Source organism: Falco rusticolus, chromosome 5, assembly GCF_015220075.1.
Source record: "Falco rusticolus isolate bFalRus1 chromosome 5, bFalRus1.pri, whole genome shotgun sequence".
Taxonomy (NCBI): domain Eukaryota; kingdom Metazoa; phylum Chordata; class Aves; order Falconiformes; family Falconidae; genus Falco; species Falco rusticolus.
The window spans coordinates 80,444,768-80,466,254 of NC_051191.1; the positions used below are offsets into that span (position 1 = coordinate 80,444,768).

General features: G+C 37.0%; 1 protein-coding gene across 1 annotated transcript in view; it reads right to left on the bottom strand.

The window, feature by feature from the left end:
* The window catches only part of LOC119147957 (potassium voltage-gated channel subfamily KQT member 1-like), a 510,752-nt gene that overhangs the window by 394,261 nt on the left and 95,004 nt on the right, over positions 1-21,487 (bottom strand). Inside the window, exons 11-12 of the mRNA XM_037387400.1 lie at positions 19,236-19,350; positions 17,117-17,131 (exon numbers count right to left, since the gene is read on the bottom strand). Of these exons, the coding sequence (XP_037243297.1) occupies positions 17,117-17,131; positions 19,236-19,350 (130 nt within the window). The remainder of the gene's footprint in view (positions 1-17,116; positions 17,132-19,235; positions 19,351-21,487) is intronic.

Sequence of the window (21,487 nt, forward strand, 5' to 3'; positions counted from 1 at the left end):
GAAATTGCCTTGGAAAGCAGCTTCTCTCCCACTGCTGCTTAAAAGGAGGGATATTTAAGTCTAATAAAGATGCAGATTACTCCTTGTCACTCAGTGCATTGTTGAATGGGTCTTCCTCCTAACGTCTGGGTCTCCTCCTGCACACATGCTCTTCCTTAGCCCAGGCTCCTTGTCCAGTCAATCTTGGAAAATCCCTATTTGCTCACTCTTTTGAACAGCACTTCTATTTTGGCCAAATATCTTATTTAACTCTCTGAAACTGAACTTTTTTATTCTGGATTTTTCTCTTTAAAAGACCCTAGTCTGTGAATTTATAGAATAGTTTTATCGTTCTTGAATGCAGATAAATGTGATGCAGGATACTCTAGCTGAATGTATTATTTTGTTGCTTCTTTGTCTCCTACTCTCTCAGTGGATATAAAGTTATTTCCCTTAAAGCATGCACCGTACTTAAACATCTGCTGATGTTTAAGTGAAAATACAACAAGATGCTTTGGGATATATGCCTCAAATGCAACTGCTTATTTTCACGTTACTGTCCTCAAACAGAACTTTGTAGATAGCGAATAGGAAAATATATCAGTCTGAAGTTCATCTCAGTAGCATCCATTAACCAGTGCATTGTGACCTGGTTCAGCTGTAGACAGACAAATAAAAGGGCTGACCATAACATTAATGTGCTTATATGTAAAGTGAAATAAGAGGGCCAAGAGTTTTAAAAGTTGAAGTCAAAAAGAGTAGCTCCATAAACCTTGAAAGTCTACATGGAGGTGACAGGGCAGGGGGAGGACTTGTCTTCATTATATTCTCCAAGTAAGGAACTGCCCCAAGCTAATGGAGGATTTTTTTCTCCTTTTATACTCTCAGTCTGTTCTACTGGGTCTCTTGCAGGTATTTAACCAGATAAGCGACCAGTACAGTATCTAGTGCTGAGAAAAGGTATAAAAGTGGAAGCAGGGAGGCAGCAGCTCAGAGGAAAGAGCCAAACTTTTTTCGAGGCATCACACTCTTAGATCACTTTATATTGATTGTGAAACCACAACCATGAAAGTGAGAGAGAGTCCGGATTTCTGCAATGTATCAGTAAGAAGACCAGGAAAGGAGCTAGTGAAAGAAAATGAAGCACTTAGTGAGAAACAAGGATTTACTCACAACTTTGGCAGTCTTGATAGTAGGTTCTTGCTTTAAATAGTGCTTCTAATTTATGTGCTTTTTTTAAAAAATTTAATTACTACATCAATATTCCCAGCAATTTTCTTCCTTAAGTTAATCAAGTGCTTTCAAAGACTCCACAAAGACGGTTCTTTTACCTGGAGAAACTAGATTTCTTGAGCCACATCTTCCACAAAACTAGACCTAGAGAAAACTTCACGTCTATTTTTCTTCTGAAGGACAAAAAGAAAACAGAAAAAACTGCTTCTGATTCATCTTTCTCATGTGAGTTAAAAAAAAAAAATCAACAAACATTCCCCCCAATAAGCACACCCACAGCTTTTTATTATCCTTTGTCTGAGGTGTCCTACCTTCCATTTATCTCTACTAAAATTCACCTGTAATTGCACTCCCTACTCTTTTTATTAAGACTCAACAGAATTTTCTTAAAAACTTTTTTGTTACCAGTTACTAAACATCTGATCTTTAACAAGTCAATTCCCTTCTCTGATCCCATTTTAGTCCTCTTGCATAGTTTCTTACTTCAATTCCAAAAAAGAAAGTAGCAATATTAAAACGTATTTGGAAGCTACACTGGCCTATATAAGACCCATTATCTTTGTTAATTTCAGATTCCAGAGGAAGAGTATGCTCCAAAGCATAGTGCAGTTTGTGTTATCAATCGTCCTTTGCAATGGGAAAAATTCATCTTCACACAGACAAATGACCAGTTGTATATGACTGGTAAAAAACTGCTGGTTTGCATTTTCTCTGGAGTATTATCCCGTGTTTGGTTTTTTGGGGTTTTTTTTAAGTGTAATTTTTCATCTGAAAGCCTAAAAGTGTGTTGCAGAAATCTGGGAGCTTGCAGCAAACTCGCTGCAATTGAGATACACACTCTGTACTTTTATGAATGAGTAAAATGAAGCGGAGACTAAACTTCCCAACCATGGAATAATCAAGCTCAGTAGTATATTACATGAAGATCAGGAAGTATGCTACTTCTTTTAAAAGTGCAATTGCTGTAGCAGTTGTAAAGTATTTGACGTGATCATATGATAGGGCTTGTCTAAATGAACATGGTAATTTTAGAGGTAAGTAGAGAAGAAACATTAACCTCTGTGAGAGATTTTAAGAACTGACATTCTTCTTTTAGTGTGGCTAAGGTAAGTGCATAGTATAGCTGAAAATATCACTAATTAGCTTAATTTTTTTCTTTAAGGAACTTAAAGAACGAAGCAAAGATACAGAAAGCCTATAGGGCATTTCCTGGTATAGGAAAAGGAGAAAAGCACAAACGAAACCAGACTCATTTTCAGTCAAGTGGCCATATGTTCCTTCAGTTCACAAAGTTCACATCTCATTTTTGTTGGCAAATCAACAACAAACTTTTACCCTTCTACAGTCATTCATTTGACTTTTTGCCAATGCATTAAAACATTTTTTCCCCAAAAGAAAACACATTGCCAGCATCATTTACAACTCCCCCTAAAAATACTTACAGCACAACATTACATGCATACTTTTGACAATTGTGCTTTTGGAAAACACTCCTCTGTAGCAGATAGACAATAAAAGATTTTTCATGTCAGGGAGATACTGTTTTAAATATGTGCTACTGACCAAGAACAGACAGACCTAAACAAGAACCTTCCTTAAGATAACATTAATTTCTTGTCTTTATAATCATAAAAGATTTTACTGTATATAGGTACAAGTATGGGTAAACCCAGTCATCCACCCTAGTAATTCCCAGCCCCCCAAAACTTCTTGATAAATCAGTGTTTGAAAGTTCTCGAATTAGATCTATAAACAGAAAAGTAGAAAAACTGTTTTTCTAATACTTTATGACAGTTTTCCTCTTTTCTTGTTTTCTCAAACTAATAATTCTTTTAGCCAGAATTTAACTTTGATTTATATGTCAAACAATTTTGTAGATGATTGCCATGAAGGAACATAAGAAAAATCAGATGTCTAAAGTTAAAAAATAAGATAGTAACAGTATTATTGCTATGATTAGTACCAGAACAATTTTTACCATCTTTTGCTTTTAAAGACTGAAATTCTTTCACTTTGCTCCATAGATATTACGCAAAATGGTATGTGGAAAAGGGGAAAAAAGATGGGATCTGCAGAAAACGCAAGTTGACAGGACATTACAACAAACACAATAAGTATTATATGCCGAATTAGTGATCAAGCACTGTGTTTATATGTCCATAATCGTTTGAGTGAAATGATGTTAAGGTCTGTTAGTTTGTTATTCAAAACTAACAGATGGATTTTAAGACAGGGAAGATTAAACATGACTACCAGAGTCTCTCATTGATAGACAAATGTTCACAGATCTCAGTCTCACTGAGGATTACAAAATGTATGTACTTCAAAAATTTCAAATGAGAAATTACACGACTCAAAACTTGTTTTTCATTTGTGATTTGGACTTTGTGGATTGTATTTGTACAAAAGGTGTTTTTCCACAGATTGCTGCACAGCAGTCTCAATCCCTTTGCACAGCAATTCCTCTTTGAAGTAGTATCTTTGTAGCAGATACAGGCAAACAGATGACCCTTGAGGTCTGCCTACACAGTAACTGCAACTAGCAGCTCATGGACTGCAGCTCACAGTCAGTCAAGCACAAGCTCATGTATAAAAACAATGGTTTACAACTCAATTATTTGGGTCCAGAGCCTGCATGGAAAAGTTGCTCCATTGCACTCTGAGAACAAACCAATCTCCATAGATTTTCACTGCTAGCTTCAGCAGCATGACTACAGATTTCACCTGCCAGAGCACAGCTGGTTGCTAGTCCAAGACAGGCCAGCTGTGTTTAAATAAAAACTGAAATGAGAACTAAAAGTGTAAACCAAAAGACCTTGAACTTTAAATTGCTTCTTTTACTTTCCCATGAGCCAATAAACTGAGGCCTTTTAAAACAGATAAGACAGCTGTGGCTACTACTGGAAAGGATATTTCTGAAATAAGGGTGAAGTTACCCACCTGATTGTCAGACCACTCTATGCTATTTCTTCATTACCAAACAAGAATACTGAAACCAATGAACAAGCAGAAACCCCTTACCCAGAGATAAGGGTAACTGTCATCAAACTCTGATACTTATATTAACCTTGCTCAGATAGCACTAGAAGAAGAAAAGCCATCTCAGGCAAGTAGTGGTGAGGGGAATGGTGATGTCTTGAACAGCAGATTCTATAATGAGCTCATGCCTTTTCTATTTGTGAAAGAGATAAGCACTTACTGAACAAGGAACAGGCAAAGATAAGATAAAATAACCTTGGTCCCAGCTTCAGTTCCTCATTAGCTCATGTATTAAAGCATCACAATTCCCCTGCTGAAATCAGAGAATTTAGAAACATTCATTACCGGTGCTCAAATGATAAAATTAAAAAAAGAGAACAACTTTGTCATACTACGAAGATTTTTTTTCCTCAGTGATTATCATTTTAGTTTGTAATACTTATCTAAGATAAAGATTGAATGGGTAAGGTAAGAGCATATATTTTGGTTTTGTTATTTCCACTTTGGTTGGAGGTATGAGATATAGGCTGTAGCAAAGTCTTTAATCCAAACATCAAAAGCAAGACTCATGTTTCGAGCAAGAGAGGAACCCTGAAATCGTCACAATATGCCAATGAAAACAAAATAATTTTAAAGTTTTACATTCATCTGTGGATTATTTGTTTCTCACATCAAATAAACCAACTAGTAAAATCTTCTAAACCATGGCTAGGTGTTTATCTATTCAAGGTGAAGAAAGCTGCCCTTGCGAACAAGCACTTAAATTTTATTTTACCCTAGGCCACCCACTGTCTGTTTACTCATCACACACACAGACTTGCTGTAAAGTAAACAGGAGGATAATTCTGACTTAATTTCCAGGTTTTAATACTATGCATGAGTGATAAAATTAAATGTAGACTCCAAGTAAATATGCAGGGGTTCAAGCACACAGGTTGGTTAAGAGTTTTCACAACTGGGCAAACAAATAATATAAGAAATCTAAAAAGGTGCAACATAATATCATAGAAAAAGAGGCCTCTGTGAGACAGAGTTATAGACTTTCACAGAAATCCAATAGTTACCTACATGATTATGTCTCTAAACTCATGTTTAATCAACTATACACAGAGCTAACTACTCATTTTAGGAAATCAGTAAATTTGAAGGGAATGGGGATACCCCCCGCAGTCTAGATTATCGATTATATCTGTAGAGCAGGGACCTGCTGTGATGTTGCTGAAGAGATGTGTTGATAACAAAAGATAAAGTATTTTCTCCCAGCGTTCCAGATGCAAGGCATTCTTCCTGGGAAAAGTTTAAGGCCCTCTGAGGATGCATAAACTCAAATTCTTGACCAGCTAGAGGCACAAGACTCAGATGCCTGACCATTTAAATAGAAGTCAGAGCTCTTCAAGACTTCTCGAAGCAAGCAAAACCCCAGACACACACACACTACTCCCAACCATAAAGAGTAGAAGGAGAAACTGAAGGCTTTAATGAGATGTTGAGGTGGTTATGGATGATGAAGGGAGCTAAGAGGAGCCAGAGCAAGCTCTGAAGTGGTCAACAAGATGTGCAAGGGAGCTCTGGGTAAGACTGAGAGTCCCTTTAATCTTTATCCAGGCTGCTACTGTTTTCCCCTGCATCTACTTTCCTCTCTTTTCAGGCACGAGCTCCCCATCTCCTGTCCACCTCTCTACCACAATCCACAGAACCCACGCTCACCACCTAACACTGCACCTAATCAATCCCCCAGTCCTCAGGAACAGCCATTATTCCTGTGCCTCCAGTACTGCGCCCATTCCTGCTGCTGAGCCATCAAAGTTCATGTCTCAAAGTGATTCACCCTCACTGACAGCAGCAGCGCTGTACAGAAGCAACAGGGATAACTAGCTTAATAAATTGTACCTAATTTCATTTAGAGCTGACCTTGGGTTTCCCTGCAAAAGGGGCCAAACAAAGGGCTTGCAGTCAGAACCCTCAAGGTCCCATAGCAGTTCCTTGGCTAGCAAGATCTCCTTGCCCGGTGCTTGTTTAACTTAAAAACTAACAGGCACATTTTCTAAATTAAAATTTAAGCAGAGCTTGGCAGGTGGATGACATGAGATTAATAGAAGCCTTTCACTCAAAATCAGACATGAAAGATTATGCATACAGATCAAATTAAAACTTTTCCTACATTAAAAAAATACATTCTTTGTCAAGAGGAGAAAGCATGCATACCTCCACAAATAAATTCTGAGATGAAGATGTATAAAATTTACTGCAGCCAAAGCCTCGAAAGAGGAAGAAAAGAACTAAATACAGTAAGAGTCATGCTTCATTTATCTGCAATGCACGGTGAATGTTGCAAGTTCCACACATTTCAGTTGTGTTTTATTTTTTAAATAACAAACTAGCTAAGTAATCACAGGAACATGTGGAAACCTCTAACAAAGCTCTGTCCAAAAAACCAAATACCAATTACATTGTATTATTGGATTTGCATTACTACAGACATAAGTCACAGAACCCACTGGAAAGGATCCTTCAGTAGCAACTCCTGAAGTAAGAGATATCAGCATAAGAACAACTTTATTAGCTCTTTCAGCTTTGTTTTCAGACATATTTTAATACTAATGAGCACCACATACTGTAGACAGCTGACTAAATAAAAAAGGCCATCAAGATTATCTATTTTTGCTAGTCCATGGGTGTAGGCAGTCCAGCTAACATAAACCAGAGGAGATAAGTATCAGTAACTTATGAAAAATGCCATTACAGCATGCTAGAAGCAAAACAGCTATGTGAAATGAGAGGAACAGAACTCAATATAGCGTGCAATGACTGTAAGCTTCAGTGCCCACATACTAAGCTTTCTGTACTGTAATGGTCTGATACATTCATTTTGACCCAGAGACCAGAGATAAATTGTCTTAGCAATACAAACAAACAGCTAAGCAATTAGGGCAAAGTTTTTGGAGAACATAGTGATAACATCTAAAAGCATTGTTGGGTGATGGGGAAAAACAGCTCTGGAGATAGGGCGGTTTAATCTGAAGTAAAAGAGAGTATAATTGCTTCTCCAAATTACAGTGCACTGAAAAAAAAGCAGACAAGCAACTGGCACCGGTATTTGTCTGGCATCTATTTCAGCATATCCAACCTGAAAAGTAACTTTCATTGTCCCATTTGGAGTTAATCAAGTTTTGCCTATAAAAAGATAGATTTGAAATGTGCAGCCGTGAAAGTAGCAGAGTAGAAGAATCCGTGAGGAACCACCAGGTTTTAAAGAATTTCTATCATTTAAATTTCCTTAAAGTAACTTATTAAAATAAAGTTTCCAATCACAGAGGTTAACATAGTAGTCAAATGATCATAACAATTTTATCTATCAGCTTTTATGTATCAGCCCTATATAGAGGGTCAAATAGACGTACATTAGTTGCAATGCAGAACACTGGCTGAAACAATGTCTATTACTTTTGAGGCACAGAAACAGAGGTAACTAGCAACTAACCTAAATTGTGTGTTGATTTAACAATGAGCATTTGGTTACTGCTTTAGAAATTTGCACAAGATGTTAACTGCACTAACCTAAAGTATTATAAACATTTTAGAAGTCAGTGGAATATCAGGCCTAGAATACGTTCCTTCAATGTAAAGAAATCTAAACCGAGTTTAGGTAGGGTTACGCAAGAAAACAGACATAAGGAGATAAAAGATAATCTCTGCGATTACTACTAATTTTTGTTGTTATGAACACTCTTGTACACAATAAGATAGTTTTATTAGATGGAGATGCTTGCTTATCACAAAACACCTAAATTTTATTTTAGTGGAAAAGAATTGCAATATGGAAGATATAAATGCACATTGTACTTTTACTGTAGCTGAATTACCAGCTGTCTCATAGTATTCAGTGGGGGAATGATATTGGTATTGTTTTTAAATGCATAATGAAATGAAGATGAACACAGCATTTTTTTTACTAAAGAGCTTATTTTTCCTTGAAACGTATTTCAAAAAAATCAGTAAGACATTTTAAAAGATACAGAATTCAAACACAGGTGTTTTTGGAGCTGTTATAAACGCTCCATAGTCTTAATTCCATCCCAGATAACAGAAGCAGCTTCAATAATTCAGCCATGTCATCTGAACTCCAATGTAATTTAAGGCATTGAAAGCCACCCAAATGAGCATTTATATTTCAACAAGGAAAAGCACTTTACTAGTAATTCCAGAATAAGTTGTACACAGATTAGTAAGCAAGGCAAGACTGCAACACTCCTTGGTAAACATCAAATTCACACTTAGAAAAAGTCTTCATTCTTTTATCTTAGGGTAAATGGACAGTTTACCTGCTTTCTGAGTAGAAGTTAGAGGACAATATTTTTTTTGGTTCAAACTTCACTATGAAGCATCATAACCAAATTAAATCATTTTAATTTGTGATTGATATTATTTTACCAGTTGTCTTGAAAATTTTAAAATAAATTTTCATAATATTGCTAATTATGAAATACCAAAGAAATCACCCATAAAGAGCATTCTCTAACTACACAACTGTTCTCTACATCTGTAATAAAATTTTATTTCCATCTCTTTTCTTCCTCCAATCCTTTCATCAGAACCTATCAATTAACAACGCTGAGCTCCCTTAACTTTCACTTCCAGTCTCTGCATTTTTCTCTGCTCGATACTGCCCTAGAAATAATGGCTGTAGGAGGAACATGTTAGATAGCCAACATCACTTCTTAAGAAAGTAGGCTATGGAAATGAAAAGTCACTCTTTCATCTAGAAGGCGGATTCTGGCTTGCAAGGATGTGCTGTCAACACAATGGTCAGAAATAATGCTCAGATATTAAGGTAAAATGTATAACCCCTACCTTATAGAGAATGCTATTTTTTTTTTTATCCCAGCTCTCCCCTCCACTGCCAAAACTTGAACTCCTAGGAAAACAAATGGTGTTTTTATGCCCTGAAGTTTTTCTCCACTTTTTTCACCCTAATTACTCATACACTCCCCACCAGGAGGGGTGGGCTTTTGGTTTGATAGCTGGGCTGCCTTATTTTCCATCACAGAAGCAGCCCAGGGAAGCAACTAAAGAAGGAAAAAGGAAGGACAACTGGTATATGCAATTTCTGAAATATTTTTCTGTTGAATACTGCAAATACAAAACACATGCTGTGATATAGCTTGTGGGTGGAGCTAGACCAGATCGGGAATGACCTATGTATTTTAGTTACAGACACCTTAAAGTCCTATCACTGTGCTTTTCATATACCCTCAATATACTTTACATAAGTGAACACAATGAAGGGCCTGTTACTAGAATAGGAATATGCAAGATTCATATACATCAAGTTTAGTCTTACATAAAATGTGTTAAGCTTGAAATTATTGCAAAACCACAAGATCAAGATTAAAAAAAAAAAAATGTACACTCATTCATTTCTACCTATACCATGATAAAGGACAAAGTTACACTTCTCTGTGCATTGCAATCATGGTTTTCCACCAAGGTTTGTGTTTGGGTTTTTTTTCCCCCCAGGAAAACAAATACCATGCTTGCACTTTGTGTTTTGTAAGAATGAGAGACTACAGTGATCTGATAAGAAGGGTTGTACTGTCGTGTTCAGCAAAGAATACACTTTAATGTTGTCATTCAAACTTTTCTCAGATGCATATAAATGCACTTATCAATATTGTCAAGTGTGACAGAGCTTGATTGGAACAGTTATGTGCACTGTAATATGAATCTTTAACTAAAAACCGCAACAAACTACGATGTCCAAAAAAAGCCTTTATAAAATGATTCCTCCCTTTACTAGTTTCATACTCACACATACAGACCACACATGCCAATACTGAAGACTAGGTCTAGACCAGTCTAGCTCTTTGCAGCCTTTTTAGCAACAAACAAAAAAGAGTTGCCTTATTTTCATTCTCTAACTTGCTACTGAGATAAATAATGATTTGAGTAAAACAAAGCCACAAAGGTCTTTTACTTTGATCTGAAAATGGAGACATTCTTTGTAAACTATTTCTTATACAAGACAGATATTTGCAGCCATACATCCAGTCATCTCACCCCTTCATGAAAAATTTTATCCCTGCTCTAAAGTTCCGTGAACTAAATAGAAAACTCATTAAGAAACATTTAATTACATGAAACACCATGGTTTTGTAGAAGCTCCTGTTTCAAAACCAACCTTTTGTTTCAGACTTTACCTTCAGATCTGAACCATTTGTTCCATAGAGGCTTACATGATACATGCACTTAGTTACATTTTGACAACCTTCAGTGGGCTGTTACAATAGTCTGTTCTCCAGGAAAAAAAAAAAAAAAAAAGTATAAACCACAATACCAAGTAGAGCCCTTGGGGGTCAGTTAAGTTTCTCATTAAAGTGATGTTCAAGTACATGTAGCACTTTTCCATAGTGTGGCAACTTGCCAATTTAACATTTGGGAAATTCAGATGCTTGTAAATTAAGTTTGTAAGTAAGTTTGTTCAAATAACAAATCGGATTTTGAAAACTGAAACAGGAGTTTCTGTCTCTCATTGTGTTATGGTGCAGTGCCCTCCACTGGCCAAATGTCCTCACAAAAACAGAAGCAAAAAACTCAAAAGTTGCTCTTCAGACTAAAACCAAACCAAACCCCCTCCAAAAAGCCCTCAGAAGCAGCGTCAGATTCTCTGAATGGTTATTACATAACGGCACCAGTTTATACTAATGCCAGCCTTGCTTTCGTATCACATGGTAATGAAAAAACGTTGGGTACTGAAATAAATCCTGAAGCAGCCTTTTTAAAGAGTTTGAAATTAGAGGTGACAATACAAAAATAAGTGCTGCTAAGAAGTCTAACTTAACATAAAGCCTTATAATGGTAAAAAGACTACCGCCAGATTAGCAATTACTACTGTCTGTTGAATTTTACCTTTTCAGTTCAGTAATGACAGACCCTCATCTAAATTTCTCTTTGAAGCTATTAATAATGCTTTTGAGTTCAGTGGAAATAATTAGTTGCATCAGTACCACCTATATTTAATTGGGAGTGAAAGTTAGTAAGCATCGAGAGCCAACAGCACAATGAGAAAGCTGGAAACAAGATACAAATACACATGCAAACACCCTCCCTTCATGTTACTGTGTGGTTGCCTACTTACTAGTTTTTCATATCTGCCTCTCACTTTGTTTTATGTTTCAAAATTATGGATGAAATATAAATGCAGTGGTGGCAGGCAAACGGCAACATCTTCAGGTATATTCTGTACTCCGACCAACCTTGCTTCTGTTATTTGGCCAACCCACTCCTCTTGGGTGATGTTACCATTCCCTTCACTAGCTGGTTGATGGCCAGTATTGCTTCACAACTTTCTCCAGTAACTATATTCGCCCAGTGACAACATTGGCAGTATTTACATGATACACCAAGTGCCTGATCATTCTTTCAAAATTTAAGAACAGAATTTTAAAATCATCTATGAACATGTGCAAAAGGACAACAGGTGGTACAAGAGATCTAGCTGATTATTAAGGACTCCAGGTACACTACCTTAGCAGTTAAAGTTATTAATAAGCTTTCAGTAGATTCAATTATCCTACAAAAGATTACTATTACTAGATCTAATTATATCCAGTGTGATTGATTTGCTGGTGATAATGTGAACTGTTTCTTTAATAAGACTAAAAGCAATAGGCTGTAGGAGGAAGTTACAATAAAAGCATAAAGATAAATGGTGTTTGCACAGGTAGATCAAAACCATAGAAAGATTGAAAATATGCTTGGTGTTAAGGGTTCCACATGTTGAATTTTCAAGCAGAGCCAAAGAAGGACACAAAAGTATTCTTAAGTCCCTGGTAAAACCTTCACTGCCATCTACAGATCGAGGGGATAACTGGAAGGCTGAAATAAAGCTGATAGATTTAACATCAAGTGCTGACAATAACTTAAAGCAAAATACAGCGCCATTTTATTTGAGCACATCTAATATAAACTTTAAGGCCTAACATAAGTTTTGGAGTTTTTTCTATTTGGTTTGTATAAATTTGCTGTGTTAGTGGGCAACAGATGAAACTAGTCATATTTCATATCTGTCAGTCCTATGATAAACTACTTCCAGTAGAAAAAAGAAAGTCCAACACTGTTCCTAAACTTGTTTTTAAGGAGAAAAGCTAAATGCCAAAACTAATCATGAAGCATCTTCCTTTAACTATAGTTGCGTTGCATGGATTACTAACAATGGTGGGATTTTCCACTCCACTGAAGAGCAGTGCTAAGCGTGTGTGTGTGTGTCCCCAATCTCTATAGACCCCTGTTCTGGTGAAGTGGGACCAGCTTTGGTGCTCTCTTCTTCCAGGCAGCCTGGAGCGAGCTGAAACACCAGACAAAAATAACTTCTTTACCTTATTAAGCCTCAGTCCTCACAGAAGATTCTGTTCCTCATTGAAGATTAATTTGTGATACTCCTTTTGTATCAGGATGCACCAGTGATAGAGCAAGGCATTCAGCCATCCTTACCCTCAGAGCCTCAGTTTCCCGTTTGAAGGACACATTACATTGTAGGCCTTGAGGTTTTGCAGCCATTGCTTTATGTCACATCTATCTTCTCACTCCTCCTCAGTGTTGTTATAAAGCTTTTGGCAATAAGCCATTTCCTCTTTTTAGGCAGATATTCCCACTTCCTGTGATTGTGCAATAACCCCCTACTAACACTGAGTTGTTCTACTAATCATATTGCAGATCTCCCTTGTACAAACTAAAAGCTGTTTCTCATACTATGAGCTTGAAAGAAAATAATTGGAGGTGGGAACAGTGGATCTCTCATTGCTTCCACATTCAGATCTCTGTGTTTCTATTGCACCATTTTAAGACCTCAGACTGAAATAGTATGCCATTTTCACAGCCATGTTACATATCATTTAATACACAGGAATGTAGCAGAAGTACATAAATGTTTCTTGCATAGAATTGTTTTAGCCAGAATTGTATTAAGCCCCCAATTCCTTAACATGATTTGACTCTGTTATAGACAGGGCCTCAGAAAGAAGAACAACTGTTGGTCTCACTCTCAACCCATGAAAAGTAATTAAGACCCCACTTTCCCGTGGGGAACAGGTGTAGCTATCACTTCCCTGGCAGCCTGTTCCAGCTGAAGAGTTATTACTACAGCTGTTCAGCTGATGGCAATTACAACTGACGATGGTCATTGTATGTGGATCTCACCTTCTAAAGGTTTCCTCCCAAGAGAACCGATGTGATGACTGCTGAACTGCAGCATTACACTACTTTCTGCTAGGAGACCAACTGACATTTACCTTTACGTGACCTTAGTGAGCTACAAAACGCATACTCAACCACAGTTGTTTAACCATGCTGACATACAGAATTTCTAACTTTTGCTTTTCCTTACAGTGTAAAGAGCTTTAAACACCACAGCTTTAAACCACAGAACTCTGAAAAACAAAAACAGGATGTCTGCCTCAAAAGCTGGTGCTGTGTGTATTTTTCCTGAGACTGTGCTATCTGAGACCAGGTTGGTATAGTCTTTCAATACAGTCTGTTGGCCAACTTTCTCTTTCCTGCTGGAAGGTCAGTTCTGGTATATATGAAGAAAATACTTTCATGGCCAAGGATTGTCGTGCAGATTTTGATGACAACAATAGGACCAACTGGAGATTAAAAAAAAAAAATAAATTAAGGCTGTGTTCAGTGGTCTCCTTTACTCTTGCAAAGCTCCAGTGCAGCTAGGGAGAATCCAGAAAAGGGCAAACACCATTTGCACAATTCAACATAGGAACAACACTCTTTGTTTACTCTTCTTCCTCAGGAGTGGGTTTTGATACTGCAAGAGTATGTTAGTGAAGGTCTACAGGACTTGTAGTTGAATAAACTACTTCAGCTGGAAGGGACCTACAATGATAATTTGGTCCAACTGCCTGAGCACCTCAGGGCTGACCAGAAGTTAAAGTACGTTAAGGGCATTATCCAAATGCCTCTTAAACACTGACAAGCTTTGTGGCATCTACCACTTCTCTAGGAAGCCTGTTCCAATGTTTGACCACTCTCTTGGTAAAGAACTGTTCCCTTATGCTTGGGTTAAACCTTCCCTGACACAGCTTTGAACCATTCCCATGCACCTTGTCACTGGATCCCAGGGAGGAGAGATCAGCACCTCCCTCCCCACTCCCCCTCCCCAGGAAGCTGTAGAGAGCAATGAGGCACCCCCTCAGCCTCCTTTTCTCCAAACTAACCAAGCCCAAATTCCTTAGCCACACCTTATAGGACATGCCTTTCAGCCCTTTCACTAGCTTTGTTGCCCTCCTTCGGACATATTCAAGAACGTTCACATCCTTGTTTGTCAATCAAGCCCCATACCCATCTCCAAAGGCTGTGCCACTCAGCACAGGTAAAGCACAACTGTAATTTCTGGTTTGAACTGTCATTAGGAGTGGCCAGCCTTAAATATTCTGACTAGGAAGAAGGAGCAAAAATCCACTCAGGCTTGTCCCTGCTCTCATTCTGATGTGTATTTCTCTTCCTTTCTTCCTTTTGTCACTCACCAAATTCATACACACTTACGAGAGGTTTTATTTGCATTTTTGTTGCTTACAGACACAGTTGAAGAATTAGCAAGCTTACAGCTTAGTCATTTTACAGACCTCAATAGCATCAGCTCTTTTGCTCAAAGACCTTGTGATATGCATGATAGGCTGCATCAGACAGATAAAATAGTCCTGCCAATAACGGACAGGAAACAAGATTTTAAAAGAAAAAAACAAACAAAAATCACAGACTGCCGCTTGCTTAATCAGTGCCATTTTGAGAAGCATCTCTTGCCTCTTTCAGTAGTAAATAACCTGTTATAGAGATGCAGGAATTTGCCAAGTATTATTTTTACAAGCAGGCCTAATTCTATACCAGATGCTCCCTTTTTCTGTCAGAACATCTGTGTGCATACAGCAGGAAATTAAAAAGAGGGGCTTCAAGACATAACATCATAGAGAAAGACATGGCACTATGCACCATGTTGAACCAAGTTGAATGATGGGTCCATCTTCAAATTGTTTGATTTTACATATTCCACCAAAACATTGAGGTGATACAAAGAAAGTGCTACAGTAAGCAAGAAAGAGCAAAGTGATAAAAATGAAGTTTCCAGCTCTAGAAGTAACTTTCTCAAGATTTCGACCTTCCCTAATGTTTAGCTTGATTTAGATAGTTACCACTATACACAGAATAACCCTAAGGACTTAAGCAAATGTGCTGTAAAGAGACAATCTCCAGGTTTTCTTCTAGTTTCAAAGCACAAACCAAACATTATTTTGCAGTCTCTCTAAACACTGATGGAGTCATCTTCTGACTGTTTAGTAAGGAACTTGAATAATTGGGTGGATAAGTACATCAGACAATGAAATAGTCTAACCATTTATTGTTAAAAACAGAACTACTCATCAACTGATTTAAATTAGCATATTTATTTCTGTCAGATTTGATTCATCTCTAACAACATCATTCTTATTCAACTTCAGGCACCTCAGAAGCAGCCAGTATAAAACAACATAGCTCCACTCAGGTCAGCAACACCACGTGATTTTTAACCCTCAGAGCCTGGGTCAGAGATACTCAGCAAGAACTTCATACAACCATGGCAATATATACTGAACAAGATGCTTTTGTTCCCTAACTCAGAACATTGAGTTTTTCTACATTTTTTCCCCAGATAACTGGAAACAAGCATCATCCCAACACTATCTACAGAAAGGTATGTTAAGCTCAATTTGCAAACTTGCTGTTTGGTTTTGGTTTTATTGACACCTTCCACCTTCTACCAGGATGGCTTACCCTTCTCCAAACTTGCGTGGATCACTAACATCAGAAGTCCAATATTGGATCTATTAACCACTGAAACCCGAGCAGTGGTGCAACTCACTGGTTTGCTTTCACTCAAGAAACATTCTTAAATGGTAGCATCGCCAGTTTCCAACTAGCCTGGTAGGTTTTGATGAACAACCACTTTTGTTACAGCGAGACTAACGCACATGCAGATTGATGCAACAGATGATCGTCCAAGGTACCATGGCTCAAGGATAGGAACTTTGTTCCCCTGGGACAATATCTGCCTTCCCACACAATGAAGGGAGATTTGAGGACATTATAGCCAAAAGTAAAGGTTCCTGTCACCAGAGAATGTCTCCTGTCATATGTGTAGCAGAATTTCAGAAGAATCAACTATTCATATTACAGAAAAAAAACCCTCAAAACATTGCAGTTGTAGACCTGATATTTCATGTTTAATAACCAACATCTTGCAAAGTTTAGAAAATGACCAGTTATTTGCTTTGGAATAAAGGTACACTGTGTGATTGATTTTGTAACTCCTAACACTTGTTGAAGGCAAGGAAAACTTTGCCTTTTGGCAGCTTGACAAAGAAGCGTGCCATGTGAAACTGTCACCATCATAGCATACTGTCATTAACCGTTATGTGAAAGCCATGTTTTCACTTTGTAAACTGCAAGGGTTGATTGCATATACACACACACCTTTGGCTAAATTCTACTCTTGGAATAATTTTTGTCTAATTCATTGACTGCATTTTTACTCTAGGAGGAAGATTTGTTGCACTAGTTATCAAATGTGTTATTTCCAAATAAGATAAACCCACTTCCCATCACATAGTTCACTCCAAATCAAGGGGAGATTTCACTGGGATCTAACTGGTACGTAACTCCAGAGCATGAAATAACATATGTGAACAAACAGAATAACTTTTTTCTCGCCAGGTGAACAAGCAAAATAAAAATGGAACTTTTAACGGGGGTGTGTGGGGGTGAATCCCATTACAAATTCCAAGGCACAATAGTGTAGGGAATACACTACTAAGTAGAAAGCAAAAGCCATGCTGTTTTGGAAAGCTCACACACCAAAACAAGTATTACAGACATGAAGACTTACCTGCATATATTTCTGCTAAAACACAAGACAAATAATCATGCTAAGTATATCCAATATTCATGTAGAAGACATGCATATCAGGCAAATACAGTGTTAATATCTTACTGTTTGCATTAAAAATGGCAGTTTAAATCCAAGATCCATAAATACATCATGTTCTGTGCTTGCTCAAAGTTCACAATTAGAATAATGCGATATTTCTACTCAGGAATTGGAACAACTCTTAAATGAATGCATCCTACTGAGGAAAATTACACACATACAAAATGAGATTATCAGTGATAAAGGTGGAAACTGGCATGCTTGACTTTAGAAGTGTAAAACTATATGAAATGGTGTTTTGTCTTTGCTTTTGCATAGTGCCTTTATAACTTAGAGTCTTATAAGTCTTAGAGTTTAATAATCCTTAATTTAGCAAAAAACAGTTGCAATATCATTCTGTTTATAGGTTCCTGACATTCATATACTATTAATTCCTCTTAATGTGGCTTGAAATCATGTAGCATATTACTTCAAATACTCTCTGTATTTTAAATGTTTTTCATTTGTACATTTGGTTAGCTTTCTATTTTTCCTTTACTTACTTTCCACATGAGAAATGCATATCAGCTCTAACATGAGCTAGAAAAGCAGGTACAGTTTGCAAGGTACACTGTGCAGAATAACATAAAATAACACCATTTTTCATGCACTAAGTAGTAGAAATAAGATTAGAATGGTTTCTTTGCAAATGTAAAATCCTGTGCTTGCACTGTGCAAATTAAAAAAAAAGAGACCAATTTGAATGGAACAATTTATAGTTCTCTGATTTCAAAGGTCCAAAAGTTAGCATGTGGGGAAATAGAAGCACCAGGGTATCTTGTATAAAAGCATAGTATAGTTGCTATGTGTCTACTACATCTATCTGTCAGAGTTACTTAGGCAGAAAGTAACCATATGATGTGAAATAACACATATTAAAAGCAATCAACACTATAGATTGGAATCACGTTGCTTTCAAATTCATCCTGAAAACCACTGTATATGTTTTTCCCTATCTGAAGGTAAGCAACAATTTTTTTCTTTTCAATCTTAGATATTCACTAAAGGGTTTTTCCAATGACAGTTGCATTTTTTTCTCTTGCAAACACGAACTCAGGTGAGTTTTTCACCACCATTAACGTAATGTCTAAACAGCTAGTTACACCTTCATGAGCTTGTGTCAGCTATACCATACTTTTAGGTCATATATCACTGCTAACTCAAGCATTCTATTCATCAGCATTGTTTGTATCAGTTTCTGCATGTGAGATAAAACCTCAGTATGATACCTGGATGCTCTGGCCTATCCAGGCCTTGCTGTATGCTTTAACGCTCTGCTTTGCATTTGAAATTTACTCCAGAATCCCCATCCCCAACACCTGAACTGTACATTATTGGACAAAAGCATGAAGGTTACTCAAGGTCATGTCAAAACACAACATGGAGGTGGTCCTGCGTAAAGATACTATTGCTTATTTCAATAAATAGACATTTCCTAAACCAAATGCAAACAACAGAAAAGATCATTCACAACTGCAGCAAACTCATCAATAATGGGGATTTTCTGTCCTGGTCAATCCAGGCACCTTCAGCATCTCCTGATTTTACTTTCATATTTTTGGAACATTGTTTCCTTACAAGTGTGCATACTTTATCAAAATATCATACAGTGTAGCCTTTCTATTTTCAGGCTGTATCTATAAATGACCATTTATGTTTGCAATCAATTCATAAGTTATTCATATTAGGAGTCCTTTAGAACTCTGATTCAGAATTCTACAAAGTATAAACCTACCTGTAAAACTCAATTTCAGGAACTGCGTCAGCTGCCTTTAAAAGTAAAACAACAAAGACAACAACTCTGCAAGACACCCATCACAGAGCAACGCTTCTCTTTCCAAGTGTCTGACTGCTTTCATTAAACTTAAAGCTAAACTTGCATTTTCTAGAAATGTTCACATACAGTTAAATAACATCAAACTCATAATCACTTCAAGTGCAGCCAGCCAAAGAATAATTCTTTTATTCAGTGATAAGTCTCCCTTACCATTAATGAGTATTCAGATTATCAATTATTAAAAGTTGTTGTTCCACTTACTGTGCCACGTCGGATACAGCTGGCAGTGGCGACTCTTCTGATATAAGGTCAATGTCATCAGTAAAGCTGTGGGCCCGCGACATTTCTTGGGTATTCCCTTCTAAACGTGTTTTCACTGCACAAATAATTTAAAGAAGTCATAATAATTTAGAGAAACAACATATACAAGCTCTTTGCCTTGCTTAAGATATTGTGCAGTAGATAAATCGTTCTAATGAGATATGGCTTCCTTTTTTGTCAGAATCTGTGAAGCTGATGCTTATAACACATGCCATACAAAAATATATATGTGCGTATATATATACACGGCTCAAATACACAGGAACCTCTTGCAAGAAAGGATTGCCTTCTTCAGGCCAACCTCCCTGTAGGCAGAAATTCACCATACCCACAATGTCAATGTGAGCATGATGATAGAAACAATCTGACTTTTATTTCCTCAGTTAATACTATTTGATAGGTATACTTCAATTCCTCTAAAACCCTTTAGAAAAATGTTATTGCTATTAACATATAAACAGTACTTTTGTTTCAAATATTCTATTTGGTCACTATATTCACCAGTGTTCAAAAATTCTTCCATGGTCCAGGGAAAAGGCTCCAGCCTCAGGTGTTTGAATGCAGTCAGCTCAGCAGGGGAACCATGACACATACAAAGCTGTAGTGTAGCTCAGCTTGTTTCAAGGGTAAGAAAGCTGCAGATTTCATTACGTATTGGGAAGACATATGAAGGCCAACAAATGAAGGAGTTCACTCAGAGACTGCAAAAACCAAAGTGCAGCTCTGCAACTGACAAATAAATGTTTTAAAAAGCTCTATCCTCAAAACTCTTTTTCATCAAATATAGGGCTGACTTCCACCATAAATGTGAAGTACACATGTACCTGCCTTTCTGAGTTTAGCTGAATCAGCATTCATAAACAATTTGTGCTTTAAGACCTTTTCAATATTTTTCTCACATTTTGTCCAAAAGCTATTAAGTACATCTAGCTTAAATTGCTGTGATCTGAAATAGCAGGGTTTTTTTCATAACTACTAGTAATTTTAAGTTTCTAAGAAAGCTCCCTACCTATCTTAACTCTGACCGTTCTTGAAAGCACATTCACTTATGAGCTGGCAGAGTCTAATGTGGAAAATACACAGGATGACACAAATTCAAGGGAGGGAAAAATAAATGTTTGCAGGGGGAAGAAATCACTAAAATTGTGTCAAACAAAACATGTAAAAGACTAAGTAGCATCATTTGCATACACTGTGATGAGTAAGAAGGAAAACATCCCACAACAAATGAGAAATTTTGCCTCCTAGAAAACCAAGGTGTTAAAATCTCAAGCTAATTCTATAGCATCACATTGGCTGGACTACATTACAAGCTAAACATTAAAAAGCATAAAAGAACAGAGCTTACTACTGGAAGAGCCATAGCATAAATCATATTCCTATCAGTTCCTACTACACAATGGACTGCTGAAATGGCAACAGAAGGACCTAGTTAATTCACGGGGGTTTGCCTTCTTTATAGCGAAGATACTACAATTACTGCAATGCATTTGTCACGATAAGAAAGAGGTTTCTTTCTAGCTTATGTAAGTATTAAGAGAAAGAAGAGCTTCTCCTAGAAGCACTGCTCTTAAATATCAAGTTAAAGCAGAAATCACAGCTCTGAGGCTCATAATATTTGGGTGGTGATAATTCCCTACTCCTCTCAGAGCCACTTGACTCAATTCAAAGTCAGTTCAGGTTCATGTTTTGTAGCATATTAATCCATCACAAAAGAATACCAGTTTTATCCTTATAACTTGAAAAATAAAACCTATTAAATACTAAAATCTCCTTATGCTTTTATCAGCCGTTTATTCTGGGTGTTCCTACTTTAAAATATTAATCCATTAATAATTTTTTCTGGTCCACATGTCCCAACATTAGCATCAACGGTAAATGCAAGTAACATGTCCTCTGTTCTAAATATTTTCTGTCCTTGAGGTGACTGTCAGAGTCACAAGCAGTGAACTTCCAAAACTCCTTTACACAGCAATGTACAGCCATAAATCAAAAATTTCCAAAACCCACACAAAAAGGAACAAAAAAATTTTTCAATGTCAAGAAGCCATAAGCTTCTGAGCAATAAAGTAATTATTAATAATTCATGATAATGCTTTCATTTTGAGGAAATGTGGAGCATTAAAATACATTCAACACATGGCAGCAATACTTTCCAGAAATAAAACTCAAAGCTGTAATGCCCAGCTACC